Source organism: Papio anubis, chromosome 12 (assembly GCF_008728515.1).
Source record: "Papio anubis isolate 15944 chromosome 12, Panubis1.0, whole genome shotgun sequence".
Taxonomy (NCBI): domain Eukaryota; kingdom Metazoa; phylum Chordata; class Mammalia; order Primates; family Cercopithecidae; genus Papio; species Papio anubis.
Window position 1 is genome coordinate 62,023,313 of NC_044987.1, and position 21,596 is coordinate 62,044,908.

The following is a 21,596-nucleotide window of genomic DNA, read 5'->3' on the forward strand; positions in this document are numbered from 1 at the left end:
AGCTTCCCAAACCCATTTCTCCCTTTCTTGGCACTGTGTTCTTTGATATACTGTCTTGAGCCGTGTCTTCTCCTCATCCTTATCCAGAATCTAGCACAGGACCAAGTGCATGTCATACCGATTCACTGAAATCAGTGTAGTGTTTGTCTTTCATGTTATCTAGAGCCAGGTTCTGTCTGGAGGAAGGGTGGTGAGGTGAGGAGGAGCCTGGCTTCAGAGTCACTGCCAACTGGTCACTGCACTGCCCATTAACTAGCTGTGCGACCTGAAGCAAGTCATTTCATTTCACCTAAGTGAGCCTGTTACCTTATCCCTGAAAAGAGGCAATTACTCTTAGCACCTTAGGTGGTGTCAAGAGTACCTGGAATCATGAATGTAAAGTACCTGGGGTAGTTCCTGCTTGTAGAAGGTGCTCAGTTCATTCTATTTAACCACCCCTACATTGTTGGTCCCCCTGTTCCTAGGAGCCAAAATTCAGACTTTTAGTGGGATACTTTAAATTCTGTGTTTGTTAATTTATTTAACAATTATTGAGTTTCTACAATGTGTTAGGCACTGGCATATAGATTCCGGTAGGGTCTGTGTGGACTCTCCTAGGGACCTAATCTATTGTTTCCATCTTTCCTTGGGTTGAAGGATTTTCAATTTCCAAACAACCACAATACAGATAAACTTGAGGAATGTGATCATTTTGTGAACTGAAAACTACCTAGATAAGACATGTCATTAGGCATTCTGTTCCTAGCATTGGGAAATTAAGGAAGAGCTGTGCACTGGATGAGTCAAGGAAGGCTTCCTTCTCAGGAGTCCACCAGCCATAAGGATTGTATTAAATAGCATGAGGGAAGAATTCAAATAGGCAAAGGGGCAGGGAGAGAGCATTCTGGACCAAGGGAGTGAGAGTGTCAGAGTATTAAGATAGGGAGGGACCATTCTTTTCTCAAAGGGTTTGGAAGATAATAAGGGGGACAGACTGACTTAAGGGAAGGAGAAAGGTAGGGGAAGCCTTGATGGGGCAGAATGGCCAGAGGAGCTGAGATTGGGAATGTAGTCCTCAAAGGCCTCTATTTCCCAACTCATTCAGCCTGTCTTTGTTGACTGTGTCATTTTTTCTATGTTTTTTTCTACTTTTACATCCATGATAAACCATACACTGAAAATATTCCTCTGTCTTGTTTTAGGCTGTTGTCAGAAGGTGCAGATGTCAATGCAAAGCACAGACTTGGCTGGACAGCACTCATGGTGGCAGCCATCAACCGAAACAACAGGTGAGAGACCTCCTTCCACACAGGGCTCCTTTAGGCAGATCTCTGCAGACCTTGCTCCTGAGCACTCTCCCACCTGGTGTGCCTCCCTGCTGTCTTCTCCAGAGGCAGGGAGATGGATTCAGATGGAGGTACTGGACTTCACCTGGTGCATTGGACTGTATAGTAGCTGTGGACAGGAAAGATGTAGCCTTGAATCCCAGCTCCCTCAGTCATTGGCTTTGTGACCTTAGGCAAGTCATTTGCATTATTGTAGCAACCAAATGTTTGGAAGCCTGTTGTAAGTGGTTGTGTGTATAGGTGCAAGTTATTGTCATGTTCTGTTAACCACCGTCTGTTGATCTTGAGAAGTCTGCAGTTACTGTCCCCAGTGAGTGCTCCTCCAGGGGCTTTTTCTTTGGAGGTTCTGATGGAAACTAGGAAGATGGGGGACTTCTTTCCCTCCCATTGGAGGCTGTGCTATTTTCCTGTCCCCTCCCCGATCCTATCAGGGTTGTAGCTATTGTATGAAGATTGTAATAGTTTACTTTGTGTAGTGAGTTATCTAATTCTCACAATCACTCCACAAAATATGTAATGCTCATTTTGTAGCTCAGAAAACTGAAACCCAAAGACATAAAGTGATTTATTTGTGTCACATGGACAGGATTTACAACCTGGTTTGGCTGCCTGTAAGATCCGTGTTTTTGGGTTTTGGGGTTTTTTTGAAGTACGGTCTTGCTTGGTCACCCAGGCTGGAGTGCAGTGGCATGATCAATGGTTCGCTGCAGCCCCGGCCTCCTGGGTTCAAGTGACCCACCCACCTCACCCTCCTGAGTAGCTGGGACTACAGTTATGCACCATCACACTGGGCTAATTTTTTTTTTTTTTTTTTTTTTTTTTAAAGATAGGGGTCTCACTGTGCTACCCAGGTTGGTCTTGAACTCCTGGCCTTAAAGTGCTCCTGCACCCTCAGCCTACTAAAGTATTGGGATTACAGGCGTGAGCCACCGTACCCAGCCATGGTCTGTGTTTTTTACTTTATCTCACTGCTACCTCCCGATGCCAGATACTAGCCTAGTGCTGATGCTGCCTTTACATTTCAGTCTGTTCTGATTTCTGCCTTGGAGTCTGTATAATTCTGGAAGTGCTGGAATGAAGTACACGTTTGCTGTAGCTATGATTGTTCGAAAGAATTTATTAAATAAGAGCAAAAAGGGATATTTTCAAAGAAAGCAGACTGGGTGCTTTAGTAACAGCCATTAAAATTGATAGTTGGAGGTACCAATTTCAATTCTTTCTGCAAGTAGGTGTTTAAGGTGTACTGGCCACCTGTGAAAAGATTGTAAGTGTGAAAGAACAAATGTAACTGGGATTTTATGATATAGAGATAGTACTGCCTCAGCCTGAATTAGAGTTAGCTGTACATGAGATGGGTCTCTCTTCTCTGCTCCTTTGTTGTGGACTTGTTCTCAGTCACTCAGTTTCCTGATTTGCTCTCTTTAGCTCCAAGCACCTATTCTTTTTTCTTTTTTTTTTGAGACGGAGTCTCACTGTGTTGCCAGGCTGGAGTGCAGTGGCCTGACCTCGGATCACTGCAAGCTCCGCCTCCTGGGTTCAAGCAATTCTGCTGCCTCAGCATCCCGAGTAGCTGGGACTACAGGCGCACTCCACCACGCCCAGCTGATTTTTTTGTATTTTTAGTAGAGATGGGGTTTCACCATGTTGGCCAGGGTGGTCTCGATCTCCCAACCTTGTGATCCGCCTGCCTTGGCCTCCCAAAGTGCTGGGATTACAGGTGTGAACCACCGTGCCTGGCGCATCTATTCTTTAAAAGCAAAATTGATATAAATAGGCTTCGTAGTTGAGACCTAGAGTCCAGTCCTGGTTCCAAGCCTTAATTGAATTTCAGAGCTCCATGGATAGCCTGTTTCTTCATCAGAAATTAATTATTTCTATGAATATTAAGTAAATATCTGCCTTTAGCCAGGCCCTGTGCTAGTGTTTGCAGAGTCTGAGACCTTGGGGAGTTTGCAGTCTAATGGGGAAAACAAATGCAAGTAAAGAGACATAGTATAGTATGATCAGTGATTTCAGAGCAGTGTGTATGGGATACTATCAAAGCGAAGGGTGTGAGGGGACTCAATGTGGCAGCATAGTAGATTCTCACCATATTCTTTTGAGAATCAAATAAGGTAATGTATGTGCTACAGATTATAAATGGTGGGTTGTTAGTCCCTGATGCCCCCATTAGATCTCTGTACACAAACACACGTGTTATTCTATGCCACTGGTAGTTCACCACATGCACCAGTCTTTTCCCCCAGCTTGTAGGTGTTTCCCTCTGCAAGAAACAGCCAGTGGTGCTAAAGAAGGAGAGATGGAGAGGTGTGTTCCCTTCTGTGTGTAGTATTTTCAAGGTGGAGACTGAATAGGAAACAACACAATGCTTAAGAATACTGTCAATTAGTGATCAGTTGGCTAGTAGATGTGCTTTTGGGGACACATCTCTTTAAATCTAATGAGTTGTTGGCTTAACTGATTGCTCTGTCTTTATCCAGAGCTGTTAGCAATCAGTGATGCTTGTTGAGAAAAGTGAGAGTGTTGGCTTGTATTTACTTGCTTTGGTTCGTAAGACTAATTAAGTATCCATTTTGTGACCTTCTCTTCCTTCCACTCTCCAGGGAGGACAGATTTTTACTGAAAATGGCACACTCTTGGCTTGGATTCATGTGTTCTTATCACAGAATTTTTTTTGGCCCCTACTGTTTGCCACGTACTGTTCTATGTACTTGAAATAACATTGATGAAAAACAAAGATCCCTGCCCACATAGAGCTGCTTTCTGTATTAGTTGTGGTCCTTTGGTAGAGAAAGGCGTGGATAGACAATAAACAATGAGTATAATGGATATGTAAACTATATAATATATTAGAAGATAAGAAGGGCCATGGGAAAAAGGAAAAGTAGAACTTGTTAAAAAGGGAATACCAGGAGTACATTGGTCGGGGTGAGTAGGCCTCATTGTTAAGGTGCGCTATGAGTAGTCTTGAAGGATTATCATATCCATACCAGCACAATCTGCCAATAAGTTTTTCGTTAGTAGAACTGTACTGGTTTTCATATAATCAATCACCAAATCCTTCCAGAATCATATTGGTCGGGCCTGAAATGCTACCACCTTTGAATTAGATTTTGATGAAGGGAAGATAGAGGGGGAGCACCCTTGATTCAAGGCTGAAAACAGAGAACCTTCACCTCCTTTAGGGTGCAGGCAGCCACAAGCTCAAGAGAGAGATCCTCAGAGTAGCCCAATCATTTCACGCTAATGCTGCTTAATAATATGTTAAGTCTTTAGGGATATAGAATACAATAGTCTCTATCCTTAAGGAGCTTAACGTCTTATGAATTTCTAGATCTGTATGTTCTTTTTATTTAGTTTTGAATAGGAAATAACAGTGCTATATAACTACATTTTAAAAATATGTACAATAGTTTAATTTATAATTTATTTTCTCCTTTTATTTCCAAAAAGAGTTTGAAGTGACTTAAATTAAAATACAAATATAAATATACACAGGAGAGGGAAAACTGGATCAAGATCAGAAATCATATTGGTTAAAGGAAAGATAATTGTATAAAGATTGAGCCAGAGATTCTCTTTTCTGAAAATAGATTTATTGTTTTTGTAAAAATCATATAGAAAATAGTAGTCACCTGAATTCCCTCCATCTAGAAATTGTTATATATATGTTTATGTACAAATTTAACATGAATGGGACCATGCTGTATTTATTGTAAATTAAGTAATTAGGGAAATTGAGTATTACTTTAGGTTGAAGTTTCCTGATAGGGCAAAAAAGGGATACAGAGAGTTCTATCTTTGTATATTATATATATATATTTTTATATTATTATATTTATAATATATATATTATCATTATGTATATCCAGCAAACATATTTAAAAACTCTGTGGTGTCAGGTGCTAATGTGCTAGGCTATCAGGAATTCAGAGAATAAGCAGTCACAGCTTTTGCCTTAAGAAGCTTACTTGGACTGCCGACATCAAGGACTTGAGTAATGTGATGGCCATTGTCTTCAGTAGCCGTGCTGCCAAAGCTTTACCAACATTCTACTAGGACAATCGTTTTGCCAGCCCTAGTAACAGCTTGGGTATAGTATTGACTCAAGGAACAGTCATTGGGGGTCTGGCCCCCTTCTCCACAGTGAGCCCTCTATAAGCCTCATGCCACAAGGCACTTGTTTAGCCTGAGTCTGGGTGTCTCATTCTGTATTGCACTCTGACCCAGTCCAGCTAAAGGCTAAGCCACAGAGTCCCAGAATGATCACTGTGACTTAGCATAGTCTTCACCGGCTTGTGCAAATATACACAGCCTTCAGCTAAATTCAATTAGTTTTTCTTTACGAAGGGAAAGAAATCCAATTTTACCAAACATGGACAGACGGTGGAAGGCACTTTGATGTTACAACCTCTCGGTGATGCTTTACTTAGTCACAAGTTCATAAGCAAGAAGGCTTAATTACTTGGGAAAACACAGGATTAAAACTGGACACAATGGCTGAGTATCCGCTCTCGGGCGACTTGATTCGAACCCATGCACCCAGTTCGTGTGTGGTGCAAACTTTGATGTGTGCTATGACAAGCTGAAAGTCATGACCCCCTTGGGGAAGCTCCTTCAGATGGCATTTGCAGGATGTGTAGGCGGAGAGGCAGGGCCTGCCAGGCCTGTTTGCTCAACTTTGATGTCCAAGCAGCCACAGGCCCTGCTATTTGCTCTTCTACTGAGGGATGGATTGGGAGCCTCCTACCTTTCCCAGTGAACAATGATCAGCAATGAAGTGTGACGACTGTTGACCATTCCAGAAGTCTGGCGGACCAGAACAGGGCTTTGGGAGGTGCAGAGCCTGGGGGGCCAAAAGCTGTTCATAGGACAGTCATTTCTCCAGATATAGCTTTCCTTAAAGCTCTAGTGTTGTTAGGTGCTTGCAGTGGAGATAAAAATAGTCTCATGAGTTTTAGCAGGTTTTAAGTACTCCTTGGCCCTCTGTTCCAGCAGCACTAAGATGTTTGTAAATTGGAAGTTTAAGTTGTTCCTAGTCCCTTAATTACAGTATATGTGCAGAGGATAGTGGTTTGGAAGAAAAATTGTATGACTTAGATTCTTATAATTTCTAATTCATAAAAAAAGATGTCAAAACATATATCTTATAAAGCAGTAGTACCCAGAACATATAAAGAAGTCTTACAAATCAATAATTTAAAAAAATCAAATTTTTTTAAATGGGCAAAAGATTTGAGCAGATGCTTCATCAAAAAAGAGATGGGTGGCAAATAAGCACATGAAAACATACTCAGTGCAAACTCAAGTCACAATGAGATACCACTACATACCTACTACGGTAGCTAAAATTTAGGAAAACTGACAGTACCAAGGGCTGACAAGGGTACAGCACAATATTGATAAATCACTGCTAGGAATGCATAATGGTATAGCCACATTGGAAAACACTTTGGCAGTTTCTTATAACGGTAAAGTATACATTTACCATACCACACAACAATAGCAACTCCTAGGTATTTGTCTAAGAGAAATAAAAACATACATCTGCAGAAATACCTGTATGTAAATATTTATAGCAGCTTTATTCATGACCACCAAAAACTAGAAATAACGCAAATGTCCATCAACTGGTGAATGGACAAATTGTGGTACATCCATACAGTGAAAACAGCCAAACAAACAATAACAACAACAACAAAAGCACCATGCTAAGCTAAAACCAACACAAAAAACCACCTACTCTGTAATTCCTTGTATATGACATTCTGGAGAAGACAGAACTTTAGGGACAGAAATCAGATTGGTGGTTGCCAGTGTTTGGGAATGGGCGGAGAATATATAGGAACTTTGGGGGATGATGGAGAAGTATTCTGTATCTTGATTATCGTGTAGGTTACATGAGTGTATATAATTATCAAAATTCATTAAATTACATATCTTGAAAAGGATGAATTTTATGATGTGTAAATGCTACTTCAGTAAACTGACTTTAAAAACTTTTTAAAAAGCTGTCATCTATCTCTTAATTTTCATTATTAATTGTGACCAGTGGCATACTGAGAATTTATGTTAGTAGTATCAAAATTAATTCATATTGTTAATGGTCACCTGGAATGTTGTGAATTCTTATTGTTGATGATATCTCACATTAGAGTGATATGCATTCTGATTTTTAGTAGGGAATGAAGATTTGTCAGTTCCTACTATCAGTGATGTAATGAAGTGTAATTACTGATGAATAGTGATAAATTCACTTTATGAGTAGTATACAGTGGACTTGTATGAGTTCATAAAGTATATGATTCTTCATTCCAGCAAGGAGAAAGTTGAGGGTACAGACTGGGAGCTTGCCTCTCCCCCACCATTCTTGGGTTCCTTATCTCTGGACTGTCATGCAGGGAGACCACCTATATAGTGAGGCCATTGTGGTGCTTCAGGAACCAAAGATCCTGAAAAGGGAGGCTGGTGTGGGGAGATTTTGATTTGATCCTGCTTGGGCTTGGTGGTGGCTTTCGCAAGCCCCTCCCTCAGAGAAGGTGAGAACTGCAAGGCAGAGCATGAAGCACAGCAGAACTGTTTGAAATTCCCCACAAGAGTCTCCCTCCCTCCTTCTGCCTTTTCTCCCCGAGTGCATTTCATCAGTGTCGGAAGGACTGGTTCCCGGCACTGCCTTCCCTGCTTGGCCAGGGTCCCTGAGGAACTGAGCTAATGAGTGGATAACACGCATTTGCCAAGGCCTTCCTGGATGTGGTACCTGGGCTTTGTTAATTTTAAAGTGCTGCCATCCTTGGCTGAAGACCATTCAATTCCCTCTCACAGCAGTCATTTATTTTTAGCATTTGCTTATTTTCCCTCTGCCTTACTAAGGGGAGAAGGTGCATTAAACCCTGTCTTTAAAAAAACAATAGCCTAAGCCAGATTGCTGTCCTACAGAAGAGGTTTTAAAGGCCTTCCTTTGTGGACCCCAACAGCTCCATGGGTGTTCTTAGTGAAGAGCAGGTGCTGCTCTTGCAGCTAGACCACTGGCAGCCTCCCTGGGAGGCTGTCCTTCCTTGCTGGCTAGCTGTAGGTGGGGCAGGTAGAGTACCAGTGTACCTGTGCTTGAAAGTAGGTCCTTAGGGAGCCTAACCAACCATGTGGAAGTTGGTCCTTAGGGGCATAGAGCCTTTTCCGTCTTCTAACCTACTCTTGGTCTGGCTTCATGCTGTAGAGTAGGGCTTCCTTCTGCCCAAGGAGGCTGGGCTTTGTGCTGTGTGATCTCCTGACTGTAGTAATGATGATGGCAATAGCTGATTGGGTGCTTTCTGTGTGCCAAGCCCATGTCAAGCACTTCCCATGTTGGGTCTAATCCTCAGGGCAATCTTGAAAGGGAGGAATTATTATTCCTATTTTACAGATAGGGAAAATGAAGCTCAGAGTTGCCCAAGGTTGTCCAGTTAGTAAAAGAAGGAGCCAGGATTTGAAGCTGGGTCTTTCTGAACTCCAAACCCTTGCTCTTTCCACTGAACTACACTGCCTATGGAGGGAAGGGGCAGGGAGCAAGGCCATGGGGTGGACCAAAGGATGCTGGGACCAGGAGTCAAGTCGGCTCTATCAGGGTTTCTTGATGCTCCATGATGTATTAGATGGATTTTGAGAAATGTAAAAACAGACAAGCCACTCTCCTTGTTCTCAAAAAGCTGACAGTCAGAAAAGGGATAAAAGTCCCACTTTGGAGAATGAGGCAGAATGTGTTAGTGCCACAGAGAAGAAAACGTAGAGTGCTGTGAAGGAGATGATACTGTGTAGAGGCAGCATCATGAAAAGAGGCCCTTTCAGAGGAGTCAGTCCTTGAAAGATGAACAGGATTTGATTGGTAACATAGGGAGTAGGGGGAGAGCATTTCCAGAAGGACCATTGTGAGCATAGGCTCACAAAGTTGGAAAGTAGAGATGTGCTAGTAGGAGCAACTGGCAGGGAACCCTAGAACATGGGACGCCTGAGCAGGGCGTCCCATGATATAGGCTGGCTTTTGTTACAGGTGGCCACCAGCCCAGTGCAGGACAGTAACCAGTATTCCCCAGCAAGGAAGGGTGGGTGAGGGTGCTGGCCAAGTGCCCAGAATGCCAGCACCGTGCCCCTAGAAAAGTGTGCTGGGCTTGACGTTTCTCCCACCCCTACTGCTATGACCGATTATCTCTGAGTAACAAAGAGTCATTTCTAATCCCATTTGGAATCGTTGCTCAAGATAATCCTGTTTTGTGGTAATGATATTCCAATTCCAGCATGCACCCGTAGTTTGGCAGACACATGCCTTAACCCCAGGCTTCTCAAGACACTGCTCCCTGGAAATCAGTGCCAGCTCATTTGCCTAACCTGACAGTCTCAGGGTACACTTCCTGGGCCCAATGCTCTATTCTGTCCTGGGGTTCTGTGTTCAGTGCTGTCTTCATGGAGAGTGGCAGTTGGGGATAGGAGAGCATCCAGTGTTCATTCAGTTCAGCTGCTTAGGGGAGGGTGCTCCATCTCTAGGAACTGTGAGATGGTCTAGTCCTGTACCTCTTCTTCGAGAGACTTCTTTAAAAACAACTGTACCATAAGCTGCTGATTTTAACAGAGCTGCCAGGCTGGTGGGCCAGGGGTTGGCAGTAGATATGATTTCTGGCTTTTAGTAAGATATTTGGATATCTCTAATGACATCTATATGAGTAAAATTATGATGTAAAAAATAGTATAGTCAGACTAATAAATGTAAATGATCTGGTTCATTGTTTATGTATGAATGGACATCAGACTAGAGAGCAGGCTTGAGTGGTGAGCCATGGGGCCTTGTCCTGTTCAGTATTTTATATCACTGATTTCATTGAGGTCGTTGATAAATTCCAACAGAGTAAAGGAAGCTTGAGGAGGTACTAATATATTGGGTGAAAAAATAGGGGACATTAAATAAAACCTCAGTGGGCTAGAGCAATGGTTAAATCTGTGTTGATAAAAACTAACAGGGATAAGTATATGGGCCAACAATTAAAATAAAAACCAACTGTAAAACCCAGCGTGCAAAACTTAGCAATACTAAAAGTAAAGCCTAGAAGCTGACTAAAAACCCATTATGTTGTCTGCTGTGCAACATCAGGCCCCAGAAGTGAATTGATTCAACAAATATTGACTGCCCTGTATAGGCTCTATGTGTGAGGAGATGGAAATAGTCAAGGCACAGTCCCTGCTTTGGGGAGCATCCGGTCTACTTATGTATACTATGGTAGTGAAGAATAGGGGCTCTGGAGTGAAACTGCCTGAGTTGAAGACCTCACTCTGCCTCTTAAAGTTCTTAGCTTCCCCATCTGCAAGATGGGAATAACAGTGGCACCTACCTCAGCATAAGGTGGTTGCAAAGATTAAAGTGCACGTAAAACTATTTAGTGTAGTGCATAAGTAGGTATCTGCTGCTGTTATTAATATTGTTTTTCTTTTTATTGTTACTTTCACCCGAGTCGAAGAGATATGCCAGCCTGATCATACTGTTCTGGATCATTTGCCTAGAGAGAGCCTAGTCTGGGTCCATACTATAATAAGTCCTAATATCTAGGGCCTGACCACACTGGCCTTAGGTTTGGTGAGCATGTATTATGAACCACAAATTGAAAGACATGGAAGTGTATTTAGAACTAGGCTGAGGATGTAAAATTGGGATTATCTTGGAAACCCTGTTGTGGGTGATCTTGATTCCCTGGCCATCTGCTTAACGTGCCATGCCTTCCTTGAGCCTTGCCCCTAATTACATCACCTCTGTCTGGGTTCACCACTGATTTTACCCTTGTCCATCTCAAACAGACTCCTTATCCCAGCTAGCTGCTATGACCTGCTTTGCTTTAACTGCCGTCTGAAAATATCACTGTTCCTGGTACTATGCAGTAAGGGCTTAGTAACTATGGGATAATAAGACAGACTAATGGATGGTCGGCTGGGTGACAGCCAGTGTGGTTTAGGGGAGTGTACACCAAGTTTAGACTCAGACAGACCTGGATTTGAATCTTGGTTCCTGTGCTTATTTAATGTGTACACTTGGGTAACTCATATTATCTTGCTGAGCCTTAGTTTACTTATTTATAAAATAGGACTGGTACCTCATCGCAAGTTGTTATAAGGATCTGAAATAGTGAATATAAGGTGTCTAACACACTGTGGCCGCTTTGTTATAATTATTGATCTTTGCCTTTTGAGGTAAATAAATAAAAATTATCCTCATATGAGGAAACTGGAGCACATTTTCTATACAGGTACCTTATTTCCTACCCAATCTTTAATTCATTTCCTTGGGAATCTGGCTTTAAAAAGAAAACTGTTCTCCCTGCCCTCTTTACTCTCAGCTCATGTCCCATGCCACAGGACTTGTAGATTTAACAAATGCTAGTGCCTTTGGTTGGGCCACCCGGCTTTCCTGACCAGCCAGAGACCAGGTTACTGAATGAGCCACAACTCATTTGACTTTCCAGCAGACCTCCTGAACTGTGACCTCTTCGCTTCCTCCCCTCATCGAGGTGTGCACTGGGTTGAGAAGAGGTCACTCTTTGTCTTCTCCTTGGGACCCGTGACACTCATCACAGTGATCCTATGCTTCAGATGTGGGGGGTGGGGAGGAGGAGGAGTTAGGAGAGCTTCTTCTGAAGCTCAACATTGTGTAGGGATGACCTGGAGCTGAGATCACTGCCCTTCTTGCTTCACCAACTCCAGCTGCTCGCCAGCCGTCTTTGACACGCGCCTGGCCCAACACAAGCCTGAGCTCACACCACAGGTTTTCTCGCTCTTGCCTAAACAATGTGAGCACCCCAACCCCCTCTGGCCACTGAAAGCAGAAAGCCTAAACATCGATCGAAGTAACTGCCCTCCTATTTATTGTGACTCCCCACCACCCTGAAAGCAAGAGCCCATCACGGTCAGTGTGAGCCAACCTTCCTACATGTGCTCCCACTTTTAATCTAATTACAGCCTGATCAGCAAATTAATTTCGCTGTGGCTCCAAAGGGAGTTCCATGAATCTCAGGAACTGCCGCTTAGGGACCACCCTCCTGTTCATTTCCTCAGCTTTGTCTGGGAACTTTCTGTAGCCCAAGAAGGAGCTACTACTCAGAAGAGGAAGATAGAGGTTTCCACAGCTAAACCACCTGCAGCCTAGTTGGGACCTTCATGTGGGAGAAGGCTGAGCAGGGCAGAGACAGCTGCTGTCCATCTTTCTCTCCCATGTTCCATCAAATAAAATAGTGATTTCATTTATTCGTCTTTCATTTATTTATTCATGCACTCATTCAGAAAACATCTATGATCCAGGCACTGGGCAGGGAGCTGGGAAATAAAGTTAAGACATGGCCCTTACCCCCATAGCTAGTGGGAAAGGCAAATAAAAGTAAGCAGGCCATCATGATACAATATGAGGGTCACCTACCATGGGGGTGAGAACTGGGTGCTGTGCAGACACAGAGAAAGAGCATGGACTCAGATTGGGAATCAGAGAAGATTCAGTTGAGTTGGTGATGGCGTCACCAAGGAGCCCTGAAGGTGAATGAACACCAACCAACTGAAGGAGGGGACAGGAGGTGGCATCTTTGATGGCCCTTGGTGTACTTCAGGGAGTTCATTGTTTTCACTGGGTCTTTAATATTTCAGCCCCAAAGATTACTGGATCATATAGGAATTAGGACTTCTATAATTGAGAGACTCCCTGAAAGGGATTAACTTCTGAAACAAATGGTCAGGTTCAATTAATATATAAATAAAAGAGATAGGACTTCAACCCTTTTTGAAAAAAATCATTGTTCTGTGTTGCTGCATGTATATCCAGCCTGTTGCTTCTAACTGCTGCATCGTGTTTCATAGTGTGTGACTACCACATTTACCTTATCCATCCCCCGAGTGGTGGCACTTGATGGCCCGCAACTCCCCACTGCCATAGAATGCTGGGATGAACCATTTCTTGTGTTGCCCTTTATGGACCTGCATAAGAATTTTTCTGGGAATTATATAGTCAGGAGCAGAAGTGCTTGGTCATAGGGTAAGGTGCTTTAATGAAGTCCTACACGATTGGCTTCCAGAATGGCTGTACCAGTCTGTACCCTAACAGTGCATGAAGAGTCCCAGATCCTCATGTCTTCACCAACACTTGCCATTTTTCAGCTGTCTAACATTTGTCAATATGTTGAATTTACAGTGATATCTCATTTTAATTTGCATTTCTGTAATAACAAATGAACTTGAAGATTTTCTTTATATACCTAGTAATAATCTTTTTTTAGTTTCCTCTTCTAGGCTGTTCATATCCTTGCCTCATTTTTGGGGGGCCTTCTTTTTCTTTTTTCTTTTTTTTTTTTCTATTTCCTTTTTTTGAGACAAGAGTCTCGCTCTGTTGCCCAGGCTGGAGTGCAGTGGTGTGATCTTGGCTCACTGCAACCTCTGCCTCCTGGGTTGAAGTGATTCTCCTGCCTCAGCCTCCCAGTTAGCTGAGATTACAGGCGCCTGCCACCACACCCAGCTAATTTTTGTATTTTTAGTAGAGATGGGGTTTTACCATGTTGGCCAGGCTGGTCTCCAACTCCTGGCCTCAAGTGATCTGCTTGCCTCAGCCTCCCGGAGTGCTGGGATTATAGGCGTGAGCCACTGCGCCTGGCCTGTTGGGCTTTCTGATCCTAGCATTTCTGTCAAAACCTTATTTGGGGCAAAGTGCTCCTACAGACTGTTAACCACCTGAAAGTCAGTATTGGGAAGTGAAGGGAATTTTATTGCCCCCATAGTCTAATGGGAAAGGCAAATAAAAGTAAGCAGGCCATCGTGATACAATATGAGGGTCACCTACCACAAGGGTGAGAACTGGGTGCTGTGCAGACAAAGAAAACGAGCATAAAAGAGGGAATAAAAGTCAGTATTGGGAAGTGAATATAACATACTTATGCCATAGACATTCTCTGCTTCCCCAAATTAGTAAGGGTAATAGAGTATCTGGAGATTATCCCTAGCCTTTGAGGGTTGTACTACCATGAGAGGCCAAATCTTTAGCTGGTTGAGAGAATGGCTAATAATTTTTTTTTTTTTTTTTTTTTTTTTTTTTGCCCAGGCTGGAGTGCGGTGGCACAACCACAGCTCACTGCAGCCTTGACCTCCTGAGCTCAAGCGATCCTCCCGAGTAGCTGGAACTACAGGCATGTGCCACCACACCTGGCTAATTTAAAAATTTTTTTAAGAGATAGGATCCCACTGTGTTGCCCAGGCTGGTCTTAAACTCCTGGGCTCAAACGATCCTCCTGCCTCAGTCTCTCAGAGTGCTGGAATTATAGGTATGAGCCACCATGCCTGCCAGAGAATTGCTGATATTCTTAAGCCTTTACCCAGTGAGTGTCTGTGGAGTAATTCCTTTGAGTGAAGATGTTTCCTGATATACAAAAACGTAATTGAGTGGCCTGGTGTACTCTGCCTCCTTTAATCCAACTGTTAAGACCGTGAAGGCCTAGCCTTATACCACAGCCCATTTGGTACCAGCTACTCAAATTTAAGACAGTAATAGTGAAACCAGAACCTACCATATGGCAGCCAGTATGCCAGCACCAGAACGAAGGAGAAGTTGCTATTGTCCTATTGTCCTTTAATGGATCAGCTCCAGTAGCAGTGCCTACCTTCCTCTGTGCCGTCAGATTCGGTTCTTATTGCTCACTCTGTATTCTGTATATCAGCCAGGTGGGCTGACTCACCATCCTCTCCCCATGTAAGTCACCTCCCAAATGCTGTTTTGAGTTGGGGATTTCTTTCTGCTTCAGCAGAAAACAAAAGAGGCAGAAATCATTCCATTTCCATTGTCTCCTTACTGCTGCTCCTGGATGCTGCTGCTTTTGCCTTGCCTTGACTTTTGGTACCGGTGTAATCCTTGGTTTCTGGCTACTCACTTGGTTTATAATCTATTCTGCCTCACCCTCTAGTTCTTGACCTCTGCCCTCATATACACCTTTGCTGCCTGGTGTGTGGCCCTTGATTTTATTTTGACTGTGAACTTCTTGGCACTCCTTGGTGTTGGCCTACTGCTAAGCCTGTTTTCACCATCCTTGCCTTAGATTTCTCTAACCTGGCTAGCCTCCTACTGTTTCTGCCGTGCTGTATGCTATATGCTGTAGTTTCAGTGAGGTTCTTTTGGTGATCAAAGCTAGTGGTGAATCATACTCTTGTAGCCCTGTAGGCCGATCTGGGCTGGCTTCTTCAAGAAGGGCCTGACCCCACTGGAGCTCTTGGTTAGATGCTTTGTAAGTACATGAAGGCTGTTGAACAAAAAACCTACTGGCCATATGGCAAGGTGTTTGATGCCACTGTTGGCTACTGAGCAGCCATGGTTTCTTTAGCCCTGTCTATACCCCACAGTGGTGCTGATGCCTTTTGAGTATTATTAAAAGTGAAGGGAGGGCCGGGCGCAGTGGCTCACCCCTATAATCCCAGCACTTTGGGAGGCTGAGGCAGGCAGATCATGAGGTCAGGAGATTGAGACCACCCTGGCTGACGTAGTGAAACCCCGTCTCTACTAAAAATACAAAAAATTAGCCGGGCGTGGTGGTGGGTGCCTGTAGTCCCAGCTACTCAGGAGGCTGAGGCAGGAGAATGACATGAACCTCGGAGGTGAAGCTTGCAGTGAGCTGAGATAGTGCCACTGCACGCCAGCCTGGGCGACAGAGTGAGATTCTGTCTCAAAAACAAACAAACAAACAAAAAGTTAAGGGAATCTTCTCTGAGGTTTCAGGATGAGTCACTATCTTGGATGCTTACCCCCTTTGGCCTCCAAGTTTGTGAAGTGAATTGCCCATTCCCTTTGATTGGGTTAGCAGCCATAGGGTCGATCCTAGTCACTCCACCCCACCCTGCCAGACCACTGTCTGCCCTCCGGGACCAAGGGCAACATACGTGGTTGCTTGGACACGTCCTACAGCCTGCAAATTGGACAGATGGAATCAATACTCATGAACCTGGAGAAGCCCAAGTAGCACAGTTAGTGACACTAGCTGCCTGGAGGGACAGCATGCCATGGGAGGGAGTGTGATTGAATGGTGATTGGACACAGCAGCTGAGGATTAACCAAATTACGTCTCTTTGAGTTTAGATAGACACTTGGATTTTAACACACATCAACTTGTGCAGAATATAGAAGAGCTGCCTTCTTAACACAGGAGTATGCCAGCATGAGTGCTGGGGTGGTCAGGTATAGATCTGGTGCCCATCACAGCCCAGATTCATGTGATTATTGCTAAGATTATACAAACAGAGGGTAAAGAGCTTAGATTTGTGGAGCTTTTTTTTTTTTTTTTTTTTTTTTAAATGTGTCAGGCACTATGGAGTTTTACATACTTATAACCTGCACAGCAGCCATCATTATCTCCATTATGCTGGTAAGGAAATGAAGGCCCAGAGGTGTAGTAACTGGTCCAAGAACACACAATCAGTAAATGATAGAGCTTTGATTTGAACACAGGTCTCTCTGTGCTTATTATAAAATGTCATGCTGTCTTCCCAGTTTAGATGTCTTAAATGTCTTAATTCATATGTCTCCTGACTTCTCTCAGTCCAACCATAGGGTCATGTACATAGTAATAATAACTAACATTCATTGAGCAGTTGTTATGTGTCAGACACTGCTCTAAGCTACTTTATGTGTATTAACACAATGATGAGCTAGATACTCTTATTATCCCTAATAATTATTATGAGGCCACAAAATGGTGGTTTTCTAATTTCATCATTCCTTCTACAATTATTAGTTTTCATTCTATAGTAAGACAGAACTTTCCCTTCTCTCCCATTTACTTATTTATTAATTTTCAATGTGGACTTCAATGGAGAATCTTATTTTACTCAGTGCGTTATAATTATATATAATTAATGGGTTATAATCCATTACTGTCATTATTCATTCTGATGCTCTGATCATCCCAGATTTTACAGCCAGTTTTCTTGACTTCTGTGCCATACTACTTCTCTATCAGACATTGTTTTGCAGTGCTTTCAATTAGTTTGCCTATCTGTATCTGCCTTATTATACCCTCTTGGCTTTAAATGTTCTGGGAAATAGGAAGACTGACTAATGCCAATCTTAATGCAAATTGTGTATAAACTGAGAGTAAATAATCTCCAAATGAGAACCCGACAGACTCTTCTATGAATTAAATATATGAGTTTTAGACAGATTTTAGCTGCTTAGAGACCCTTCTCATTTCTCATTGAAATCTTAATTCATATTCTGGATAAATTACCTTTGAAGGTAATTTTAGAAGTTATTTTAGGTAAGGTGAGTAGGCACAGAAGACTCACTTAACTATATTAAGTCACATATAGAAGAACCACTGCTACGTAGGAGATAGAGTCTGGTTTTGGGCTTACCTGTAAGGACTGTATCTTTGTGTGCATGGAAGTTGGTGGAATTTATTCATTCATTCAGCAAGTAATTGAATCAGGTACTGTGCCTGTTGAAGGTAATGAAATTCAAACCAAATGGTACGTGGGAAACCATCAACATTACTGGTTACAAATACTAAAAAACTAACCAGGAAGTGAAAACAAACTATAGTTTGGCTTTTTAATAGTTATGATAAGTAATTAGTTTGAAATGCTTACCACTTCTGCTTGCAGAAGCATTAGCAGTTTTGAATGTTAGTAAGCAAAAGATAGACACCCTAAGAGAAAGCTGGGCAAAGGACCTTAATAAGGGATTTGTGAAGAAGAAGCACAACTGACTGCTAAACATATTTTTTAAAAAATTCATCCTCACTAGTAATCAAGAAATGCAAACTGAAAGAGCAGTGTGATTCTATTTTCTGTTTTCCAGATTGACACATTTCTGGAGAAAAAGAAAAAAAAACACTTATTTTGGTAAAGGAAGGCACAGCAGTTACTCTCATACAGCATACTTTGCTAGTGAAAATAAAAATTAATACAATATTTTTGCAAAACAACTTAGTAATATTTATAAAACCCTTAAAATGCTTATACTTTTTGAAGTAAATTTTATCTCATATGAATTTATCCAAAGGAAATAATCAGAAATATTGTGTTATTAATATTTAAAACAATCTTGTTTTATAATAGGGATTGCTTAAATCAAGCATGGAATAGTCTTATAGTGGAATACTGTATAGCCATTTAAAACAATGTGGGTTTTTTTGTTGTTGTTTGAGACGGAGTCTTGCTGTGTTGCCCAGGCTCGATGCAGTGGCACGATCTCGGCTCACTGCATCCTCCATCTCCCGGATTCAAGCAATTCTCCTGCCTTAGCCTCCCAAGTAGCTGGGATTACAGACATACACCACCATGCCTGGTTAATTTTTGTATTTTTAGTAGAGACAGGGTTTCACCTTGTTGGCCAGGCTGGTCTCGAACTCCTGACCTCAGGTGATCTGTCTACCTTGGCCTCCCAAAGTGCTGGGATTATAAGCATGAGCTACTGTACCCTGCCAGTAAAACAATGGAATAGACATATAATACATGAAAGGATTTATGTGCATTCAGAGAGAAAGTTTGTACATGATCCCATTTTTATAAATAAAATTATGTATATATCCATTGAAGAAACTGGAAAGATGTTATAGGTTCTAAGACCTTTTCTTCTTTTGATTATCTGTATTTTCTGTTTTTTTTTTTTTATAGTGAACATGAGCCCTTTTTTTATTAGAAGGGAAAACAATGTATTAGTGGGAATATTACATAAATAGCAGGAAGAAGAAGGGAAGCTAACATATGGAGCCCCTGCCTCTGGTCATACTCCCTCTTCTCACACAGCCACTGGAGTGATTTTTGTAATTGCAAAGGTTTGGAAGGAAACTTACCAATCTATAAATAGTAGTTAATCTTGGAATTTGGACTAAGGAGATGCATGTAAGGGGAGACCTTTAATGTTCCCATGTGCTTGAGAAGAATGTGTGTTGTACTGCTGTTGGATGGAATGTTCTGTATAGGTCTGTTTAGTCTAAAGTGTAGTTTAAGTCAGACATTTCCTTATTTATTTTCTTTCTGGATGACCTGTCCATTGCTGAAAGTAGGATATTGAAGTCCCTACTGTTTCTGTAGTATAGTCTATCTTTCCCTTCCCATTGATTAATAGTTGCTTTATATATTTAGGTACTGTGATGTTAGGTGCATATGTATTTACAATTGTTATAGTCTCTTGATTAATTGACCCTTTTATTATTATATTATGACCTTCTTTGTCTCTTTATACAGTTTTGACTTAAAGTCTATTTTATTCCATATGAATCCCGGTACTTCTGCTTTCTTTTGGTTCCCATTTGCATGCCATATTTTTTTCCATTCCTTCATATTCAATCTGTGTGTGTCCTTATAGGTAAAGTGAGTCTCTTGTAGGTAACATACAGTTGGGTCTTCCTCTTTTTAATCCATTTACATTTTAATGCCTTTAGGCAATTATTGCCTTTAGGCAATTATTATTTAATTGCCTTTAGGCAATTATTGATAAGTGAGGACTAACTTCTGACATTTTATTGTTTTCTGGTTGTTTTATAGATCCATCGTTCCTCTCTTCCTCCCTTGCTGTCTTCCTTTGTGATTAGGTGATTTTCTTTCTTTTTTTTTTTATTATACTTTATGTTCTAGGGTATATGTGCATAACGTGCAGGTTTGTTACATATGTATACGTGTGCCATGTTGGTGTGCTGCACCCATTAACTCGTCATTTACATTAAGTATATCTCCTAATGCTATCCCCCCACCCCACAACAGGCCCCGGTGTGTGATGTTCCCCTTCCTGTGTCCAGGTGTTCTCATTGTTCAATTCCCACCTATGAGTGAGAACATGCGGTGTTTGGTTTTCTGTTCTTGCGATAGTTTGCTGAGAATGATGGTTTCCAGCTGCATCCATGTCCCTACAAAAGACATGAACTCATCCTTTTTTATGGCTGCATAGTATTCCATGGTGTATAGGTGCCACATTTTCTTAATCCAGTCTGTCACTGATGGACATTTGGGTTGGCTCCAAGTCTTTGCCATTGTGAATAGTGCTGCAGTAAACATACATGTGCATGTGTCTTTATAGCAGCATGATTTATAATCCTTTGGGTATATACCCAGTAATGGGATGGCTGGGTCAAATGGTATTTCTAGTTCTAGATCCTTGAGGAATTGCCACACTGTCTTCCACCATGGTTGAACAAGTTTACAGTCCCACCAACAGTATAAAAATGTTCCTATTTCTCCACATCCTCTCCAGCACTTGTTGTTTCCTGACTTTTTAATGATCGCCATTCTAACTGGTGTGAGATGGTATCCCATTGTGGTTTTGATTTGCATTTCTCTGATGGCTGGTGATGGTGAGCATTTTTTCATGTGTCTGTTTGCTGCATAAATGTCTTCTTTTGAGAAGTGTCTGTTCATATCCCTTGCCTACTTTTTGATGGGGTTGTTTATTTTTTTCTTGTAAATTTGTTTTAGTTCTTTGTAGGTTCTGGATATTAGCCCTTTGTCAGATGGGTAGATTGCAAAAATATTCTCCCATTCTGTAGGTTGCCTCTTCACTCTGATGGTAGTTTCTTTTGCTGTGCAGAAGCTCTTTAGTTTAATTAGATCCCATTTGTCAATTTTGGCTTTTGTTGCCATTGCTTTTGGTGTTTTAGACATGAAGTCCTTGCCCATGCCTATGTCCTGAATGGTATTGCCTAGGTTTTCTTCTAGGGTTTTTATCTAATATTTAAGTCTCTAATTCATCTTGAATTAATTTTTATATAAGGTGTAAGGAAGGGATCCAGTTTCAGCTTTCTACTTATGGCTAGCCAGTTTTCCCAGCACCAGTTGTTGAATAGGGAATCCTTTCCCCATTTCTTGTTTTTGTCAGGTTTGTCAAAGATCAGATGGTTGTAGATGTGTGGTACTATTTCTGAGGGCTCTGTTCTGTTCCATTGGCCTATATCTCTGTTTTGGTACCAGTACCATGCTGTTTTGGTTACTGTATGTACTATACTGTAGTATAGTTTGAAGTCAGATAGTGTAATGCTTCCAGCTTTGTTCTTTTTGCTTAGGATTGTCTTGGCAATGTGGGCTCTTTTTTGGTTCCATATGAGCTTTAAAGTAGTTTTTTCCAATTCCGTGAAGAAAGTCATTGGTAGCTTGATGGGGATGGCATTGAATCTATAAATTACCTTGGACAGTATGGCCATTTTCACGATACTGATTCTTCCTATCCATGAACATGGAATGTTCTTCCATTTGTTTGTGTTCTCTTTTATTTCATTGAGCAGTGGTTTGTAGTTCTCCTTGAAGAGGTCCTTC

At 41.9% G+C, this 21,596-nt stretch overlaps 1 protein-coding gene across 4 annotated transcripts in view; it reads left to right on the plus strand.

The window, feature by feature from the left end:
• CLPB (caseinolytic mitochondrial matrix peptidase chaperone subunit B) overlaps positions 1-21,596 on the plus strand; it is a 148,538-nt gene that overhangs the window by 30,637 nt on the left and 96,305 nt on the right. For 2 of the 4 annotated variants that reach the window (XM_003910368.3, XM_003910367.3), the window contains exon 3: positions 1,182-1,268. The exons of the other annotated variants lie outside the window; for them this stretch is intronic. In XM_003910368.3, coding sequence (XP_003910417.2) covers positions 1,182-1,268 — 87 coding nt within the window. The remainder of the gene's footprint in view (positions 1-1,181; positions 1,269-21,596) is intronic. 4 annotated transcript variants of the gene reach the window in all.